Source organism: Crocodylus siamensis, chromosome 1 (assembly GCF_052110815.1).
Source record: "Crocodylus siamensis isolate JL-2025a chromosome 1, ASM5211081v1, whole genome shotgun sequence".
NCBI lineage: Eukaryota > Metazoa > Chordata > Crocodylia > Crocodylidae > Crocodylus > Crocodylus siamensis.
In genome coordinates, this window is record NC_143395.1 from 387,570,189 (window position 1) to 387,591,511 (window position 21,323).

At 43.7% G+C, this 21,323-nt stretch overlaps 1 protein-coding gene across 4 annotated transcripts in view; it reads left to right on the forward strand.

Annotated features, from left to right (window-relative positions):
• Nucleotides 1-21,323, forward strand: part of ARHGAP20 (Rho GTPase activating protein 20) — a 90,998-nt gene that overhangs the window by 27,307 nt on the left and 42,368 nt on the right. For 2 of the 4 annotated variants that reach the window (XM_090029365.1, XM_090029375.1), the window contains exon 3: nucleotides 15,719-15,889. The exons of the other annotated variants lie outside the window; for them this stretch is intronic. In XM_090029365.1, the coding sequence (XP_089885491.1) occupies nucleotides 15,719-15,889 (171 nt within the window). The remainder of the gene's footprint in view (nucleotides 1-15,718; nucleotides 15,890-21,323) is intronic. 4 annotated transcript variants of the gene reach the window in all.

The following is a 21,323-nucleotide window of genomic DNA, read 5'->3' on the forward strand; positions in this document are numbered from 1 at the left end:
CACTCTGCAGCCAACAGCACATAGGGAAGTGATGTGATGAGTATCGCATCTGATCTTCTTGGCTACGTACAGACAGTCAAAAAGCTCAAGGCTTTGATTCAGTCTTTGCAGGTTAGTCTAAAATGCAGAGATTAAGCTGAGAAACAAATGGATGGTCATTTACTTTTAATTCAGGATATTCAGCCACATGCCTACAATGGCTCAGGCCAGAAGCTGGGGGGTGCTGCCCCCAAGGTCTCTGGGATTTGCAGTATCCAAGCAGCAGGACTCTGCAGGATTGCCCATCACTTCCTCTTCCTGCTTCCTGGTGCTTCTGGGATTTGTAATCCACAGCTGCAGCCAGCAGTAAGTTTTTAGCAGGGCAGGACAGCTCTGTACTTGTGGGAAGGGAAGTTTAACCCCCCTCCCTGGCCCAAGACCCCAGACGGGGTTTGCCTGGAGGAGTGCAGTCCCTGCCTCTGTTTCTCTCCCCCCCCACCCCCACTCCTCTGCTGGAGCAGACAGCACAGCCTAGGCCAGGGCTGCAAAGCATGCTGGGATGGATGCAGGGGGACTGTGATTTAACTTGAGCCAGGAAGGGGTCTGGGACAGAAGTTTCATAAACTGGTTTGACCCAAATCAATTAAGTCTGATACTACGTTCAACTAGGTTTAACTTAAATCTGTTTCAGCCATTTTGAAACTGGTTTATGTGCACTGAACTTGTGTTCTGTTACAGGTTTAAACCAGTTTCTGATCACTTAAACCAATTTCTGTGTCCCTAGCCCTTTTGGTTTTCCAGACCTAAATGACCAGGTGGCTGTTTTACAGGTGGGTTGGCTGGGGGCAGACATTGGCATGAGTTTAGAGCAGGGTATGACCTCTAAAGCTCCAGAGCTGCTGTGAGATGTCCCCTGACTATTCAGCAGCCAAAGGGGAGTGACCTCTGTGGTATAGGACTTCCATTCAGTCTGAGTATTTTGCATGTTGGATCTAGCCCCTGGTTACCTCCCTGAGTCTTTGATACTCATTTGGTTACCTGATAACTGTGAGGTGATTACTCTAAAGGACTTGCCACATAGTAATCTATAAGCACATTTATATCTCCCCTATCACTTAATTAAACGAATCCTGTTACATAATTGTGCGACTCCTGCCATCTTCCTGTGCCCTGACTTTTTGTTTCTCTATACCAGTGGTTCTCAATCTTTTTTGACCTGAGGCACCCCTTACTGGACTTGAGACATCCCTCCATAACTTTTTCAAGTTGAATGGCACCCAATTTCAAAAGATAAATTATATATTACAGTGCTTACCTCCTTATACAGGGGCTCGGCAGCAGGGGTAGGGGATCATCCAGGCTGGGGCAAGCCTGAGCCAGGCTTATCTGCTTAGCTTATTTGCTTATCTCCTTAAATCTCTGGGCATACTTCAAAGGATTTGGTGGCACCCAGGGTACTCTGGCAGCCTGGTTGAGAACCCTTGTCCCAGATAATGTGGTGTGCTGACCTTTCCACATTTGTGCACTAACAATCCTGTGGCACCTTCAGACCGGCGGTGGAAGCTTCAGTCTGCGGTATAAAAAAGTTATTTTGATGAGTTTATTTTTTTGGCAAGTAGGAATATATATATATATAAGCTTGCAATATTTATTGATTTATTGTTGCTTCCCAACTTTTGTATTATCACAGTCCAGTAGTACATCTGATATCTTTTAAGAAGGATCACTTTCATTCCTGATGCAATGCAAATGAAACTACTGGAGTTAATTTTGGGCACTCAACAGAAATTGGTTTGTAATAATCTAAAACAAACATCAATCCTGTCCCTTAGGGCTGCACTGAATTGTTGTAACAGTACTGGCTCCCAGGGGACCCTCCCTGTACCTTTGATTACCAAAATGCTGCTGCCCCTTGACCCCAGTGTGGCATGGAAAAAAATGACTGCTGCCCTGCATTGTCCTGCCCCAGGTGAGTTCCTAGATAGCCCCTAAATCAGCAGTGCAAAGCCCTGGGAGGAGGGAAGAATGTGGTCTTGTTTTTCTTTTTTGTTTTTAATCCTTATTTTTACTTTTTCCAAAAGCCATTTTTCCGTGACAGAGGGAGGAGAAGGAACAAAGAGTGCTTTGTCTATGTAAATAATGCTTGGAATGGCATCTCCCTGGTGGAACTGTTATGGGAATGCCACTCAAGGTGGTGCTGCTACGTCACTGCATAAAAATTTACGTGAATAGCAGTTGCAAACAGAGGATCAGTTCTTCCCAAGGCCAAAAGACTTTATTGACTTCATATGCAAGCATGTCCCTCCTTAAACTTTTCCTCCCTTATAAACCCTTGGACATTTTTGTTAATCAGTGCTGGAGCTGGGTAGCAAATCTGTAGGGCACCCACACAGAAAGAACTTTAATGCTTTTATATTCATTAGGGTTTTAAATAACACAGGCCAAATTCTTTTCTGGTGTAAACTGGCTGGCACAGCTCCATTGAACTCTACACTACTAATTTACGCCAGTGAGAATTTAGCTTCATACGTTTTCAGACTAAACACCTCACAGCTGTTTGTTAAAGCTTTGAACTGAAAGTAAACCAAGACACGTGTGTTCTCCTTACTTCAAGAATCTGTATAATCTGTGTTGCCCTACCATAATTATTTTAGTAATTTGTTTTTAAATAATAATTTGATATATACAGTGCCAAGTCTTTTAATACTTATGCAGCTAACATTCTGAATAAATGGTTGAATTAAAATCAACAAATCAATGCAGGTGATACTTAAGTCCAAGAGTGGAATCCGGCACAGGGCAGAGCTCTCTGTCTCTAATTGTACTGGGCCTTTAGTTTGTGACCCTAGTAGTCAAGGAAAGCCACAGTACACAAAATAAACTAATTGCTTTTTGAAATTCATTACTGGTTTCAGAATGAGTTACTTGAGTTTTAGGACATTTACCATAGTTAAATGAAAGTATGTGCATACTCCTCTATTTTTGGAAAGAAGCTCTCTTAACACTGCAAGGATCAGGTTGACAGCAAGCCTTAAAAAATGGGTTGGCTACCCTTGCGATTAGAGAACTTCTAGGCTTGCGTACCCAAGTTCCCTCTATTTATAGTTAGTGTAAAATGACCCATCTCTTGGTCCTCTGTACCTCCTTTTAGGTTCATATTTTTTATGTTTCTTCTCAGCCTCTGGGTAAAATTATTATATAATATAAGACATAAGGAAAAGCTCACCTCTTGAGAGAGAGTAATGTGTTGTTTTTTTTACGTCTACTTCAAGGACAAGGTGCATGTAGAAAATCGCATTTAAAAAGACCAAACAAGCCCAACAGTAAAATGGATTAATGAAAGAAGTGCTCAGCATCTTTGAAAATCTGAGTGTTCTGATTTTTTTTTTTTTAATTGAGGTATCTAAGTAGGGAATTAGACTTCAGTCTAACAATTATTCCGTATAGACAACCCGTCCAACAAGTTATAGCACATAGGCAAATCCCTAACTGTGCGGAACCCCATCCGAAGGCAGTAGGAACTGTGCGCATTCAGTGGGCCTCTTTATGGGTATAGGAAAATGCCATGCAGAGCAACATGCAGGTGCATGGCCTATCTTTAGGCCTCTGTATTTGAAAATCATGTCTGGTACATACAAGGCTTATGGTTTGTGCCATGCCGCAATCTGTGGAGTGGAGACACGTTTTGCTAGCTAGCATTTGTATTCAAAGCTATGTAACTTTGTTCCACATGTTTGTCTCCTTTTATTTCTTCTTTGTTTCTTTGGCTGAGATGAGCAAATGAAGAGCTACTTAAACTAGGTTTTGACTGCTATACAACCCTTCTTTAAAGACAGGTTTCCCTTCTTGGAAGTCTTGGAGATACTTCTGTGGCATGTAAAACAGTCCCCCTGACATGGTTTGTGATTCTTTTTGACACTGAGGGAGCTTTTGTAGGCTGTAGCCTTTTTAATAACATATCAACAAGCTAGGAGCTAAATTTCACATGTGTAAGAAGGCACAATTCCATTATATTACACCCATTCATACTACTGGTGAATTTGATCCCAGTGCAGAAGAAAAGTTTTTGTTACTTTCTTTTTCTTTACTTTTCTTTTCTTCTTCTTTTTTTACCACACGTGGTATAAATGATGTGCTACCATGATATTGTCAAAATGGCTACAATATATGTGCAAGACATTAGCCAAAGTGTAATTTATGATGGAACTGGGTAAGTGTTGAGGTCTTGAAATGTTATCATTAGTTCTGAGTATGTTATAAATAGCCAAGATGTAGGGACAGGTACTTTCTTCTGTTACAGATTTCTTACCCCCTGCCACCCCTCCCTGCTCCCCAGTCTCAGGGCTCTGATCCAAATTAGGGCTCTGCTCTTTTGGCTTGTTTGAGTCCTGTTGTTAATCAGCCATTCTAAGATAGTAACCCCGAGTCCAGTAATCCAGTCAGGAGATATGGCTAGAATTGTTTGGAATTAAAGTAGTTTTGAGAAGAAATAAACTTGATTCCCAAGCTTCAGTTAGCAGTGCATTCCTGCTTTGTAATTCTGCTAAAAATCTTCTATTTAAGCTTATACTAAAAGCTTCCTTGTCAGTGTAAGGTTCTGGAAATGAGAGTATCAAGTACAACCAGGAGTAAATGAGTGAGTGAGATTTTTATCTGATCTCCAAAATAATCAATTTTTACAAAAATACTTAGATATAATTTAATTTCTTCTGGATTCTGGGGTGCTGGGGTGCTGTGAGATCCTTTTAAGGGTACAAACACCTGTACATGACTTACAAGATAACACCAAGGATTTCACACAGGAATCCATCGTGTCAAAGGATTCAGGCCTGTTTTGGTCTTTTTGAGTTCTTTGCAACAGAAGAACTACTTTATTACCATATTTTCTCACATACAGTATGTCCCAGAATATGATAACCTGTTTTTGAAAGACAGAATGAAGAAAAAAATATTTCCTTGTAGTAATTCAGTAGCAGCAGATATGGAGCCAAGGCTGGTCATTGTTTTGCTTTCTGTGAATTATGGGCACACTTTACTTTTGCTTTTGTGTTGTAATTGGCATAAACCGCTCTTGCCTTACCTGTCACACATTATATGCACTACAGTTGCCAGCAGCTGGTTTTTGGGAAAAATGCATGTGAGAAAATATGGTGTTCTTCTATAGTCAAAAGATGAATGTAAGCAAAGAACTGGCATTTTCCATGAAATGTGAAGAGTGCCTTGAGTCTAAAAAGAGTCGCTGGTCTACTGGGAGCCTGGTTAACACTTGGAAGACTTTGCAAGTAGAGTTCCAATTGTCCTTAGTCAAGTCATTTAATCTGGTGCCTTAGCAATATCCACAAATAAATAACTGCTCATTGGGGTTGTTGGTTAGAAGAGCTTTATGTAAGTGTTAAAATTTAGTAGAAAACATGCACAGCATTCTAATGACTGGGTTGAATAGATCCAAAACTTAAATTTATGTGGATAGCTATTCTAAGGAAAAAAGGGAGGGAGTGTTTTTCAAGTGATGGAAAAATGTTGGATGTTTTTAAAGTCATGCAACACAAGCCACTGGGCTACTTCCCCAGAATCCACAGGTGGTTAAAGATTTCCTTCTCCCTTTGTTGGGTATATATACAGAAACACAGACAAACTGTGTGGGCATGGTGGGATAAGGAAGTGGACCTGAATTAATTACACGAGAGAAAAAGACCTTCTAGAATTGCCAGCACTGGCTCAGACCTCATTTTGCTACTTCCTGACAAAGACACTTCTTGAAGGAGCAGTATCTCACTTAGGTGAGCTGGAACATGAGAAAAGTTTCATGGTTACTCTGATAGTAGCACTATCCAAGAAAAAATTAATCGAGGCTTACATACTGCTGTAGACTAGCAGCTGGGGCAGGAGACCAGGGTTTGGGAGCCCTAGCTCCTATTCATGCCCCTCACTGTCTTGGGCAAGCCACCTCATAGTTTCATAGTTTCATAGTAGCTAGAGTCGGAAGGGACCTAGGTAGATCATCTAGTCCGACCCCCTGCCTTAGCAGGAAAGAGCACCGGGGTCAGATGACCCCGGCAAGGTGCTCATCTAACTTCCTTTTAAAAATCCCCAGGCTAGGAGCCTGCACCACTTCCCCTGGAAGCTGGTTCCAGGCCCTAGCCACCCTGACTGTGAAGTAGCGCCTCCTAATATCTATTCTAAACTTACCCTCCACCAGTTTGTGACCGTTATTCCTGGTCACTCCTGGCAGCGCACGGGGGAACAGGGACTCCCCCAATACCTGCTGATCCCCCCTGACCAGTTTGTAGCAGGCCACAAGGTCCCCCCTTAGCCTTCTCTTGTGGAGGCTAAACAGGTTCAGGTCCCGTAGCCTCTCCTCATAAGGCCTGCCCTGCTGACCCCTGATCATACGAGTGGCCCTCCTCTGAACTCTTTCCATATTGTCCACGTCCCTCTTGAAGTGTGGCGCCCAGAACTGGACGCAGTACTCCAGCTGCGGCCTGACCAGTGCCGCATAGAGGGGGAGGATCACCTCCCTGGACCTGCTCGAGATGCATCTGTGGATGCATGACAGGGTACGATTGGCCTTCTTGACTGCCTCCCCACACTGCCGGCCCATGTTCATCGTGGAGTCAATGACGACTCCAAGATCCTTTTCCGTCTCCGTGCTGGCAAGAGGAGAGTTCCCCAACCTGTAAGTGTGGTGCCGGTTCTTCCTCCCCATGTGCAACACCTTGCACTTATCAGTGTTAAACCCCATCTTATTCTCATCCGCCCACCGTTGCAACCTGTCAAGGTCAGCTTGTAGCCTATTGCACCCTTCTAGTGCACCCACATCCCCCCACATCTTAGTGTCATCAGCAAACTTGAACAGGGTGCTTTCTACCCCCTCATCCAAGTCACTGATGAAGATGTTGAACAGTGCAGGCCCGAGGACCGAGCCCTGCGGAACCCCACTGCCCACATCCTTCCAGGTCGAGAAGAACCCATCCACTACCACCCTCTGGGTGCGGCCCTCCAACCAGTTGGCGACCCATTTGACCGTGTGGGCATCGACACCACAGTCTCCCAGCTTTTTGATGAGGACAGGGTGAGAGACAGTGTCGAAAGCCTTCCGGAAGTCCAAAAAGACTACATCCACAGCAACCCCTGCGTCTAATGATTTGGTGACCTGATCGTAAAAGGCCACCAGGTTGGTCTGACAAGACCTGCCACTGATAAACCCATGTTGGTTGCCCCTGAGCATGCATTCCCCCGCAAGGCCCTCCTGGATGTGTGCCAGGATAATTTTTTCAAAGAGCTTACCCGGGATTGAGGTAGACTAACTGGCCTGTAATTTCCCGGGTCCTCTTTTTTTCCCTTTTTGAAGATAGGGACCACATTGGCCCTCTTCCAGTCCTCCGGCACCTCGCCAGAGCACCACGAGTGCTCATAGAGCCGTGCCAGGGGTCCTGCAATGACCTCAGCCAGTTCCTGTAGAACCCTAGGGTGAAGATCGTCCGGACCAGCGGACTTGAACACGTCCAGCTTCTCCAGAAGTACCCTAACTAACTCCTCGCTAACCCTTGGCCCAGGCGTGTCTCTCCCGGGGCCCGAGGGGGGCCCAGCAGGGAGGTGGCTGAACTGGTCCCTACTTAGGAAGACAGAGGCAAAGAAATCGTTAAATATGTTAGCTTTGTCATCTGGCGTGATGACTAAGTTGCCCATCGTGTCCTGCAGGGGCCCCACATTACCCGGGACCCTCTTTTTACCCCCTATGTATTTGAAGAAGGACTTCTTATTGTCCTTAATCCGGGAAGCTAGTCCTATCTCCAACTCTGCCTTGGCCCTCCTGACTGCCCCCCTACATCCTCGGGCGACTATAACATAGTCCTTCTTGGCGATGACCCCATCTCTCCATTGGGTATATGCCTCCCTTTTAGCAAGGAGACATTCCCGGATGCTCTTAGTGAGCCATGGGGGTTTATGTGCCCTCCTGCTCCCTTTGACCCTTGTTGGGATTACCTCCCTTTGGGCATGGAGGATCGTCTCCTTAAGGAGCAACCACTCACCTTCGACATCTGATTCCCTTCCCCTCTGGGTCCTCAGCGCTTCCCCAACTATCCTCCTTAGCTTGTTGAAGTCAGCCCTCCTAAAGTCTAGGGCTGTTGCCTTGCTGCAGCCCTTTGCCACCTTACGCTGGATGGTGAATTCCAGCAAGCGATGATCACTGTCTCCCAGGTGGCCCATCACCCGCAGCCCCCTCACCAGGTCATCACCCGTGGCCAGCACTAGGTCCAACAAGGCGTCTCCCCTGGTGGGACTGTGCACCTCCTGGGTTAGATGGAGGTCCTGTAGTCTGGCTAAGAACCGACGTGAGCGATCAGACTTGGCTGACTGCTCCTCCCAGCAGATGTCTGGGAAGTTCAGGTCCCCCATGATGACCACATCCTTAGCCCTCACTGCCTCTGTAAGCTGACCTAAGAATTCCAGGTCGAGCTCTTCTCCCTGGTTGGGAGGTCTATAGTAGACTCCCACCGTTAAGTCTCTCTCCCCTGGACTGCCTTTTACTCTAACCCAGAGCACCTCAGAGTGCCCCCCCTCTACCCCCATGCTAATTAACGAGGAAGTATATTCCTCCTTGATGTAGAGTGCTACTCCTCCACCTTTCCTTCCTATCCTGTCCTTCCTGTATAGCCTATAGCCCTTGACACTCACCGCCCAGTCATGCGATGAGTCCCACCACGTTTCTGTGATCCCTACTATGTCAGGGCTGGTGACAGCTAGGAGGAGGGCGAGTTCCTCCTGCTTCTTCCCCATACTTCGAGCATTCGTGTAGAGGCATTTGAGGCCTTCAGCGGTTGTGCCCACTGACTATACCGTGTCTCTGTTTTTACCTCTGTCACTAAAATAGGAGGAATTCTTACCCAGCACTTATAAGTGCTTTAGGTGTGTAATAACCAAATATTATTTTATTAGATGTCAGTTGCATGTATTCCTATTGCCTAAGCTCTTAGGAGTAGAGAAACCTCACTAGTTTTTGGATGGACTTTGATCAGTTTTTTGAAAGTGGTTTACAATGTGCTGTCTGAGATGGGAGGGACTGACCTTCCAGTCTGTGGTTCACATGTGAAGATAGATCCTATTCTGTGCTTCATGGTTTACATTTAAAGTACTATAAGTCCTGTTCCAGAATCTGTTGACATCATTAGAAAACTTTCAGTTGACACACATGAATTTTGGATTGTCACCGTAAGTAGTTTAACACACTCATAGTTTCATAGTTATTCACTCAGTTCATATAGACTTCTAAAACTCCCAGGTTCTTGCTCTGTTTCCACGTGCTAATAAAAATTAAAACTTACATCTGTTATACTGAGCACAGAAATAAACAGCTTGGCTCTCACTACATTAAGACACCTATTTTGCTCAGAAACCCTAAGCAAGGCTATGGAGGGGCAGAGGAACAACAAGAGTTATTTGTGGTTTTTGTTTCTTCTGATACATAATCCATTAATAAGGTGAGCACTAAGATGCCAACTTTCACACTCACTTAATATTTAGCTTGTTCTTAGTACTGACTACAAGTTGCTTCAAGCTTCCCATGTTATATCTATCTATAATTGTAGCATTTTCTTTAATGACACTGTGAAAATTTTGATTAATGTAAAGAACAGGGTAGAAGAATGAAATCCGGCTCAACTGAAGCCAATAAAGGAACCTTCATTAGCTTCCCAAATCACTATTCACATTTAAATGAAGTCTAAAACAGTGGTGACGCTGGGGTTGTTGGGGCCCTGGGCAAGAGAATCAAAACAAGAAGCAAGGTGTATGTACTTAGGTAAATATTAACCCATCACCGTGTATCATGGATCTTTTTAGTATTTGGTGGGGGGGAATAGATAAAGAATCTAGTATTAACATGCAAATAGAGCCACTTCTTTACAAGAACTTCACCCCCCAAAAAATTTGTTGCAAAATGTTGGGGCCCCTGAAGTGTGGGTCCCTGGGCAGTCACCTGGTTTGCCCTCTCCTAAGGCTGGTACTGCCTAAAAGAAGAGTTGAATGCTATTTTATTAGAGACTTTTTAACATGGAAATGCAAATATGAAGAACTTGGGTTTCATTTCTCTCTAGTGTTAATGATCCAGCTATAAGGATCAAACTTGCCCTCCAAAATGACATTTTGTTCTCAGTCCTGGAGAGCTTTCCCGTTACGTTCAATGGTGCTTTTGAGTAAATGGTTCTGGTTTGAATGTAATGTCTTATTTGTGTTTTTACTTCCCTTCCCCTCTCCTTCCCCCTCCCCCCAGGAAAAAAAGAATGTCACATTTCTTGGTGTCACATGTCTGGAGGTAAAGGATGTACAGCATATGAGAGTGCTGATTTGAAATTCAAATGATGGAGGGAAAAGAGCAAGAAGGGTTGGTCAGGACGCAGATCCTAGTTATACACATATATAAGCTTTTGAATTTCTCTCTAGTACAGGGGTTTTCAACCTTTTTTGGTCGGGGGGGGGGGTCGAGAAATGGGGAGTCCCCTGGAGGCTGGTCGACAAATGGGAGGGGGCAAGGGTCCCCATGTGGCAGCAAAACCGAAGTGCTGCCATTGGCAAAGTTAGAAATGCCACCAGCTTGTCCATGCCACTGCTGTGTTTCCTCTCTGAGAATCCAATCCTATCTGCTCCACAGATTAGGAAGCAAACTTCCAAAGTACTCCCAGGGGTACATATACCCCCAGTTGATGGAGATTTAGCTTGAAAGTTGCAGTGCGATGATGGGAGTTCTCAGGTTTATGAATCATTCTGTTATAGTGATCATAATTAGGCTTGCCCATGTAGAGATGTATATAAATCTGATCCTGAAAAAGTCAATTGAATCTTGTCCTGTAACATGCTTTTACAAAGAGTTTCACTGCTTTAAACCCTTTAGAAACTTAATTTTTCATTAGGTTCAGTTATAATATAACAGACAAGATTTTGATCTATAATTATCATTACTCCCAAGTGTATAGACAAGGTGTTGTCTCTATGCAGATGAAAGTATGTTACGCCCAGCATTAGTGATTGCTGCTGGACTATGTCAAATGCTAATGGGGAGAGTTTATAAAATGGAGTCTCTACTAACCTCTTTGACTGTTTTTAATATACTGAATAACTGGAGCTACAGGTTAAAAGATAATGGAATACTTCTTAACTCTGTTTTGATAGTTGTCCCCTGCTGAAGTGCTGATTCTCCTATTACAAAGCTCTTAACCAGTGTTCTGACATGACTGAAAATACCATAATAATAAACACCAGTGGGATTGTGGTTGTTTAAATAATACATTTAGGAAACCAAAGCTAGCTTTGGGCTTTCTCTTGTTAGTTAGCAGCTCCTCACAGCGTTCTCACTGGTCAGTGAAAGAGGAAGTTAACCTCTTCATCAGATACAGAAAAATACTTCATTGTAGCATCTGGCAAAATAGTCTGTTGCCTCTGAAAGCTCATTCATTTCTGAACTAGTTACTCTATAAAGTGCTACCCTGCCCTGCTTCCTGCAGGTCAGTGAAAATGAGTCTTCCTGCAGGCTGATCTAAGATCTTATTTATTCAGTGCCAACAGATACCTTAAATCAACTGAGTAAACCAGCCACCAACATCAAGGGATTAGGAATGCAGGGAACTGGCCAAATTAGGAGACAGGTTTGGGAATCCAGTGGCATTAACTGAAGACACAATTTCTGCTCTGTCTGTTTGGCATTATGTGGTCTTGAATGATTGGAGTTTACTATCAGTTTCAGTAGGGGAATACACAGGCAAATAACTGTTGCAATAATCTTTCCTGCTTGTTGTTAATGAAATGAAAGGCTGTGCATCTTGAGATTGGTTTTTTACAGCAGCGCTGTGCTCCCCCAACTTGTGAGATGCCAGTAGGAGCTACAAGTAGTCATCACCTCTGAGAATCCAATCCTATCTGCTCCACAGATTAGGAAGCAAACTGCTGATTGGATCTTGCAAGATGCTACAGCCCCTTTTGCCAGGTACTCAGTAGAATCATAGAAATTAAGGGCTGGAAGGGACCTTGAAAGATCGAGTCCAACCCCCCTTGTTCCAGGTGTGTGTCCAGTCTCCTCTTGAAGACTTCCAAGGTTGTGGACTGCACCATCTCCTTGGGAAGTCTGTTCCAGATTCTCCTTTATGGTAAAGGAGTTCTTCCTTACATCCAACCTGAAATCATCCTCTAACAGTTTATGACCATTGCTTCTCGTCTTCCTCTGGGTGCACCCTAGTGAACAGTTTTTGTCCCAGCTCCCAATATCTACCCCTTACATACTTATAGATGGCCACCAACTTCCCCCCAGTCATCTTTTCCCCAGGCTGAACAGTCCCAGATCCCTTAGTCTTTGCTCATAAGGTTTGTCCTCCAGGCCCTTAATCATTCTTGTGGCCCATCTTTGGACCCTTTCAAGATTCTCCACGTCTTTTTTGAAGTGTGGCGCCCAGAACTGGACCCAGTATCCCAGCTGGGGTCTCACCAACACAGAGTAGAGAGGAGTATCACTTCTTTAATCCTGCTTGCAACACATCAGCTAATGCATCCTGGTATGCAATTACCTCTGTTAACTACAGTGTTGTACTGGTGGCTCATGTTTGTCCTGTGATCAACCATAACCCCGAGGTCCCTTTCAGCCATTGTGCTGGCCAAGACATCTCTTCCTAACCTATATTCATGTCACTGGTTACTTCTCCCCATATGAAGCACTCTGCATTTATCCTTATTGAGCTACATCCGATTCTGCTCCACCCATCTTTCCAGCTTGGCCTGGTCCACTTGGATCTTCATTCTGTCCCCTAGTATGTTGCTTTTACCCATAACTTAGTATCATCCATAGACTTGGCCAGCATGTTTTCCTCATCCTCATCTAAATTGTTCATAAAGATGGTGAACAGCATGGGGCCAAGAACTGAACCCTGCAGGACACCACTGGCCACCTCCCGCCAAGACGATACAGACCTGGTCATTTAATACTCTCTGGACTCATTCCCAGCTCACCTCACCATGGACTCTGCCAGCCCATAATCCCCCAGTTTTTTTGTAAGAGGGGCATGGGAGACCATATCAAAGGCTTTTTTTTAAAATTCAAGTATATGACATCAACCAAATTTCCCACATCCAAGCGGTTTGTTACTTGATCATGGAAGGAAACAAGGTTAGTCAGCCATGTGCTGCTGACAGTGAAACCACATTGGCTATCCTTCAGTATCATGCCTTATGCCAGTCTCTCACAATGGACTTCTTGATAATTTTTCCCCAAATTTTACACGGTATCAAGGTCAAACTGACTGGCCTATACTTTCCCGGATCCTCCTTCCTCCCCTTCTTTTAAAGATTGGCACCGCATTGGCTCTTTTCTAATTTTTCAAGACCTCTTTTGAGCACCATGAGTCTTCAGATACCTTTGCCAATGGTTTTGCAATGACTCCAGCCAATTCCCTCGACACTCTCAGGTGTAGTCCTCTGGTCGTGCCAACTTGAAGACATTCAGCCACTCTAAGTGCTCCCTCACTGAATTCAACACTGAATATTGGGTGGCAATCGCCCAACCCCCACGCCAGCATCTGTCCAGTAGTGTTGTGCAAAGACCGGGTTTTTCTCCCAAACCCAGAAATGATTTCACAAAATACTTCCTTGAAACCCGATTAAAGTAAAGGGCTAGATGCATAAAATGGGAAAAAATACAGTCAGAGTTAGTAGGTACAAATGGGGTTCAGGCACCCATCCATGGTGTTGGAGACCCATATTCAATTTCCTCTTCTGTTTTGAGGAGATTTGAACTAACATCTCTCACCTCTTGTGATGTTCCCAGCTGCCAGCCCTAAGTAATTCTGGGATGGGGAGTGGTCTCAATCTCTCCTGTTGCTGCTGTTCTTCTTTATGTGAACAAACATGAACTAGAGCAGGGGCCTGATGTCTCATTTCCAAGCTAGGTGTCCTATCCCCCAGACTAGTGTGTCATTTCCTGTAGGGTGACTCAGTGAGTAATTACTTTATACGAAGTAGACTAGCTCCAACTGGAAGGATTGAGGGAGCTGCTCCTTTAGTATTAAATAGCTATAGCTCTTGCTGACTCCACTGAGATTTAAGGGAACTCCAGCACCTCCTCGGAGATGCTCACCAGTTTCTTCAGGAAGAAGCCCTTAATCTTTTCATACAGGAATTGCATTTGTAAAGAGCTAACTCAAAATCATCTCTGCTTAATCAGTCTTAAAATTCTGTTTTGGCAAGACCTTTAAAACAAGGATCTAACTCTAAAGTAATAATAGGGATGATAAATCAAGGGGGAAATAATTTAGGTTTGGTTAATAAAGTAGAATTAAGGCAGGCTGCCAAATTCTGTGTAGCTTAGGCCCTCTGTTATGCATAGTCTGGAAGCTGCCTGGTGTGTCTCTAACAAATGCTGACCTGATTGCACCATATATTTCATTTTTTTTCCAGTATTGATCATTATGACTGAATAATTTTGTTTTAAATCACTAACTCCTGCTGTACTGTAAATTCCAAATACAAATATAGCTGTGTGGTCAGATGTTTGTGAATGTAGCATACACTGTTGTGTTCATGGGGCACCAACAAGGTGTAGTATTTTTAACAATTGGTTGTAGATTTGAGGGGGTTAAGCTTCAATTATTATTTGCTAAGTGCCTGTTATATGCTGTATAAGACTAAGAAGTAGGGGTGCACCGATAGAGATTTTGGGAGCCGATACTGATAGCCGATTTTTAAGGAGGTATATCAGCCGATGCTGATCTGATTTTCCAATACAGCTGCATGCAGCTGGTAATTCTATTGTGGTGAAAGGGGAGGGAGAAGGGAAGGGGTATGGGGCGGGGCAGATCAAGGCCCCTGCGGTGAGAGAGTGAGTGGGGCTGGGGCTGAGGTAGACGCCCAACTAGAAGGGGGGTGGCTCCTGCTGCTGCTCCTGCCGCTTCTCCAGGAGGGCTTGGAGAGCGAGGGGTGTGCCCCAGATTTGTGCAGGGTGGGCTGGGCAGGCTGTAGTGCTGTGCTTGGGGCGGGTGGTGGCACTCGGAGGGGGGATGCAGCCACCCCAAATTTTGCTGTAGCCCACTCCCAGCATCACCACCACCCACCCTGAGAGCAGCGGAGCCCCCCCAACACCAGTCCACAGCTGCAGCCTACCTGGCCCACCCTGTGCAGATCTGGGGGCACCCCCTTCCCCCAGTGCCCTCTGGGATGAGCGGCACGCAGTGGCAGGAACCGCTCCCTCCCCATGCCCTCTGGATGAGCTGTGGCTCTGTCCTGTGACCACCCTGACCCAGGTAGGCAGCAACTATCTCAGCCCCACTCCCTCCCTCACCACAGGAGGCATTAATCTGCATTCCTACACCCCTTCCCACTCCCCTTTCACCATAACAGACTTACCAGCTCATACTGCTGGGCTGTGCTCCTCGCCTGAGTGCTGCGCTGCAGCTGCATGCACACACGGGCATTTATCAGCCAAATTATCGACCACATCAGGCCATTCCTGATATAGTTGATATTCTTTATATTGATGCCGATCCAATATCGGACCAATGTATCGGTGCACCTTTACTAAGAAGTGAGGGCAGTCCCTACATGGCTTTCTGCACGGGTGTCAGGCTGTTCAGCTCTCTGTCATTGTCCTTCTAATGTTAGTAAAATGTTTGTGAATTAATTCTCTGCCTGCTGTGTCAAAGGGGAGAGGTAATTCTTGGTTATTGTTGATGGGCTGACTTGCTTTCTTTTATTGCTGCTGCAGGGAAGGCTGCTTCTCCCCAATCAGCCCAGAAGCATGTCCCCTCGTGCAGTCCTTTATCTGTCCCAGCAGAGCCCTTATACTCAATGGCCATGTACAGCTGAAGACGGGTCTCCAGACTCAAGAACGGCACCTTTTCCTCTTCACGGACCTTCTGGTTGTTGCCAAATCCAAGTAAGCATAGCACATAAGGGAATGCTTTTGCCTAGCAGCACCTGTCCTTGGCATGGCATAGCATGAATTTTTTAATACTTTATCTACAGTAAATCTTTCCTAGATTCCATTAAAAGTTAATTTGTCACTGGGAATTGGCTGCCTCCTGTAGGTGCCTTGGGAAATCTCAGGCTTGTTAAAGGAGTAATAAACTTGCGTATTACCACACTGGGTTTATTTTTCAGAAGTGTCACCTTATGTTGAGAACGGAAATGTTGTACGGTGGTTAAAGTAGGAGTTGTGTTTTGTTCTGCTATCAACTCTGCTTCAGAGGTTGGACAAGTCCTCTAAAACTGTTGGGGGTCTCAGTTCACTTGTTAAATGTATATAATACCACTTTAAATCAGAGAGTTGTTAGAAGGTTATATGTATGGGATTTACTCCGTTATGTTCAGGTGATGAACATCTCTATAAAAGTGCAATGTATAAATGGTAAAGTATTACAATAAGTATTTTTGTCATCTCTACTGTACCAGAAACAGCATTTGGAAGACGCTTCAAAGTAGAAGGTGAAGAATCTGAGTGCAGTGTTCATGTGTAATCAGGCTTGTTGCTAACTTCAGATTATTCACTCTACCATTCATAAGTAAAGCAGATTTACAAGCTGGATCTAACATGCCAGCTTCATATGGTAGTTTTGGTTTAAGGCAAACTTTGAGGGTGCTTTCACTTGTTATAATGAGTTAAGGAAAAAGAGAGGAAAACCTCTGATGCAGCTTTCTTTTCTGTTAGGTGCCATGAATATACTTTTGCAGGATGGATGGTTTCCACATGAATCTTGTGCTTGTTGCAATGCATCCTTCCCCTTAACTGGCTGTTTCAAAGGCTGCTGGGAAGAGCCAATATAAATCTGTTTTCTATGGGAATCTGAGCTATGTCTGTTTGCATCATGTAGAATAAACATAAAACCCCTTGCTGAATTCCTTCACTTTATATGGTGTGACAAGAGAGGATATTTTATTTAAAACTTGTACTCTAGCAGCGAGATGATGAATGTAAAGATTATTTCTGTAAAGCTGAACCTTGCCACTACTACTGTATGGATTGTGTAGTGCCTAGGGGCTCTAGTCATTGAGGTGGGCTCCACTGTACTAAAGGATGTATAAGCATTCTATTAACTTATATAGCAAAGCACCTTTCAGTGAAATTAATGGGATTAGTTGTAGGGTATCATGGGCGACTGGTGCCTCCTGAGCCCTGGAGGGTATACCCGCAGAAGCCGGAGGCGGCAGTGTGGATGGGGCTAGCGAGCACCCACAGATGCCGCCAACAGCGCTGGCAGTGGGGACGGAGCTGGTGTGTAGATGCCACCGGCAGCATCAGCAGCAGGAATGGCCCTATCAGGGGGGGCACATGCCCCCCATGCTCCCCCTACTAGTCGCCTGTGCAGAGTAGGGTACTGTTCTGTGTAGCTGTTGCAAAATCTGGCCTCAGGGAATAGTAATGTAGTTTCAAGCACTTGGTTTAATGTGGAAAAAGTCTGAATTTTTCTAGAAACAAGGCTTTTTTGATAATATCTTTTATTGGATGCTTTTGGGAGAGATGCTAGACAAGATTTTGGCTGCAAAGGCATTTTGCCCTTTTAAGCATATCTAGCATCTTTCTCAACAACACAGGTTCTCCAGTAAAAGATACCACCAAAAAGCCCTTGCTTTTCCCGTTTCCTGGACCACAAAACTCCCACCCTAGTAGCGTGGTGAAGGAAGAGAGGCAGTTTGTATTTCCACATGAGAGTCTGATTCAAGTTAAATAGTTCAAAGTAACTTGGATTATAGGTGTTAAAAACAGAAAAGTTCTTTGTTATAGATGGTAATAAGGGCAGTATATTTAATTATATTCCTTAGTGTATTTTGAGGGCTGCTTGACAGAACAGCTTTAGAGATCACATCCCAACAGTTGAACCATCAGATCTGTCAATAATCAAACTGAATGATAACTATTAGCAAATACTGCCTTATCATATGAGGTACTGTGGCTGATTCTGAAAGGGAAAAATGTGTGCCATATACTATTGGTGATGATTGTTGATGAGTATTGACCAATATGACTTTTTAATGACCAGTGGAGAGTTCAGATGGAAGTACACCAGAGTAATAAAATGAGATTACAGTTAAGCAGACTTGTCTACAGAATTAGCTTCTGTAAAGCTTCTGGTAAATCTGTAATATTAGGTTGTGTCCTGTATTTGTCTAGTTTTTGGGGCTGCATGCATAAAAGGACGGTTTTAACTTTAATAGGAAAAAAGGTCTCTGAATGTAAAGATAAGCCTAACCCATAGTGTATTCAGATCAGATGAAATCTAACATTTCACAAAAGAATTGCATTTATAATTGAATTTTAGGTGATCAGTAAGTGGGTCTAAGGGTTTGGGTTTAAGAGAAACAAATCCCCCATGAGTTCTTAGCTCACTAGCTCTACTCCTGTAAAAAGTTGGGCTTCTCTTGAGTGGTGATGAGGACATCTGACTCCCATTGAAGTCAATAGCAGAGGGTGCTCAGTATTGCTTGGAAGATGTTAGGCGTTTTATAAGGTTGGGAATCGTAGTCTTGTGGATAGGACTTGACTCAGAATCATACAAAAATAGTTCTGAGGAGGACTTCTGGAGATCATTTAGTCCCTCCCCCTGCTCAACGCAGAATCATCATCCCTATCCAAGCTAGTCCATACAAGTGCTTGTCTAACCTGTTCCTAAAACTTCACAAACCCTTTGACACAACTACAAGGCACATTTTCCAAGGATACCCAGAACACCGTACCTGCCACAGATAAAGCAGGGGAGCAAGGGTACTGCCAACATAGTGCCACTGCAAGGTTGTTAAATACAACCTAGAGATCCAAGAGGTCCATGCCCTGTCACTCCAGAGGGAGTCAAATCCCCTCGTAATCCATCCTAATGTGACCATGGGGTAAAACTCTGATACTTTATCGCAATAGTATGGGGAGGCGGAAAAATCTTGCCTAGCCCCATGGCAACCAGCAAAGTCCATTAAGTATCGAAAAGCTCAAAAACCCGCGATTCTGCTCTGCTACCTGAGGATGGCAAACGACTCCTTGTATCACACCCTCTTTCTGTCATCCTTTTTCCCTTCCATACACTTATCCTAGCCTGTAACTAAGTAGGTTGTGGAGCTCTCCTTAATTTTCCATTGTCTTCTCCATTACTTGCTTTGAGCTGCAGAGGTCCTTTTGTGATTTCCCAGTCATCCATGAGCTTCTAACTGTTGTTCTTCACAGTATGCTTCAGGCACCACTAGATCAGTGGTGCTCTGCCTACAGCTTGCAGACCAGATCCAGCCCCCAGGGTGACTGGAACCAGCCTATGGCACAGGGGATCAGTAGCAAGTGGCTCAGAAAAGTAGGAAGCAGTATCCCCTTCCCTATCCTATGTTGTGCTGCTGATCCCCTCCACAACTAGACCTATTTTGCTGTAATTTAAAGCCATTCCAGCATGCCTTACCCTGCAGAAATGAAGAAAAGGTGCTGTCCCTTTTCTTTGTTGCAGTCCTTTAGATGTTTTAAGGTCACCATCGTATTCCCACTTACTTGCCTTTTCTACAAACTAAACATCCCCATTTCCTTTAACTTCTGTTCCTACCTTCTCCAGTGACTGCCTGCATTTGGCTTTGGTCAAGATGCTTATTGGCTAATACTTTTTAGGTTTTAAAACATTTCAATTTAATTAGACTATTAACCTTTCAGTTGGTGAGTTGATCTAACTTCCTAATATGAGGATAATGTTCATATACAGTGGCAATGAGGATTGTACCAATGTAGTAAATATCTGTTTAATTGTATAAAATGCTTTGAGATTCACAGATGAAGAGTTCAAAAACTGCTAAATGGTATTGTTATCATTTGCTATTTGGTGTTTGCAGCTAGTGAACTGACATTGCTTCCTTTCCTGCCTATTTTCTCTGTCCCTCCTTATTGGAGGATTTACTTTGTTATATATTCAGAGCAGTGGCCCTGATTCTCCAATTGTTGTTGCAACATAAAATCTTCCTCAGTGAGCCTTGTATAATAAGATCCTTGTTCCTACTTCAAGTCACTAAGAATAGTGGAATTTAGCAGTTAGGATTATTTATTGACATTTTCTCCACTGTTATGCAAGATATTTATCTTTAAGCCCCCTTTTTCCAGATTGTGCTCCCGGTTTATATTCACAAAACATCCGATTTTGAAGAAGCTGTGTATGAGACTGTACACAAAGGAATGGGAGACTTAAAGAAAAAGAGGATTCTGCTTCAGCCCTCTGGCTGTTCTGCTCTGGGCAGGCCATGCAGGTGTTCTGTATAGGGCTAGTACAGGAATAGAAAGGTCCTTCTGTCACAAAAATAGTAGCTTATCCTGTTTCCTCTCACTTTTTGCTGAACTTGCTCTTTCATTTAGCTGATTCTTGGTTTTCTGCTGTTCCAAAGGACTTGAATGAAACCAGATAGGCAAGGGATGTGCAAGAGGGAGGGAATTGGGGAAAGAACCATTAGTATAAGACCTGGGGTGTGTGAAGAAAGAGTTGGGGACAGCCAGTTAAGACAGGTGTGTGTTGGTGTGATCCTAGCAAAGGATTTAAGAGTCAGCAGAAATTAAGCAGTTCTTTAATTTCTAACACAGCCCAAGTCATTTTGTGCCTTTGGACAAGGTAATTTTAGCACTTTATACCCAATATTGTATTTGGGTTGGGAAAAAAAGTGTACTAAGTAGATTCTGACTTGGAAATCAAATTCTGTAAATAAGCTTTCCTGAGTAAAGGAAATTTGGGGGGGTGAAAAATCTAAGCTTTGTGCCCAGACAATCATGTTATATTACTTTCCACTTAAGAAAATGAGGGAACTTTTTACCAGTTTTATAAAGATGAAGAAAAATGTAAATATTTTGCTACATTGCCTAAGTCAGAAGGGAGCTGCAGTTGAATGGCTTTTTGGGATTTTTTTTAGTGAGTTTGATTTCTTTTTATTTTTTAATTATGAGGATTTATAAAAACACAGCAAATTTACACCATGCTAATACCATTGAAATCCTATGAACACGTTAAATATAGAAAACATTTTGTTTAGTGACCAACAATAACAGTGTGCAGTTCAAGGATTACTTTTCCACTGAATAAAATCTTACCAGCAAGCGCTGTTCCTTACTGACGGCTTTTGATGGGGCCCAGAGGATATTCAGTCTCTTTAGAATGACTGAGCTTAGATCAGAGCTGGAGTCTACTAGTAATCCATTTAGCAGGTGAGAGACACTCCACAGTAACAATTTCAGTCCTTTCCAGAGCTAAAAAATTGACTTGAAGTTAAATAACCCTGACAGGCCACAAAAGATCCCATTTTAGTTGCTTGCGCTACTGCCAAAGTAGAATATCAAAGCAACTTTGAACACAATGACGGGTGAAACAAAGTCT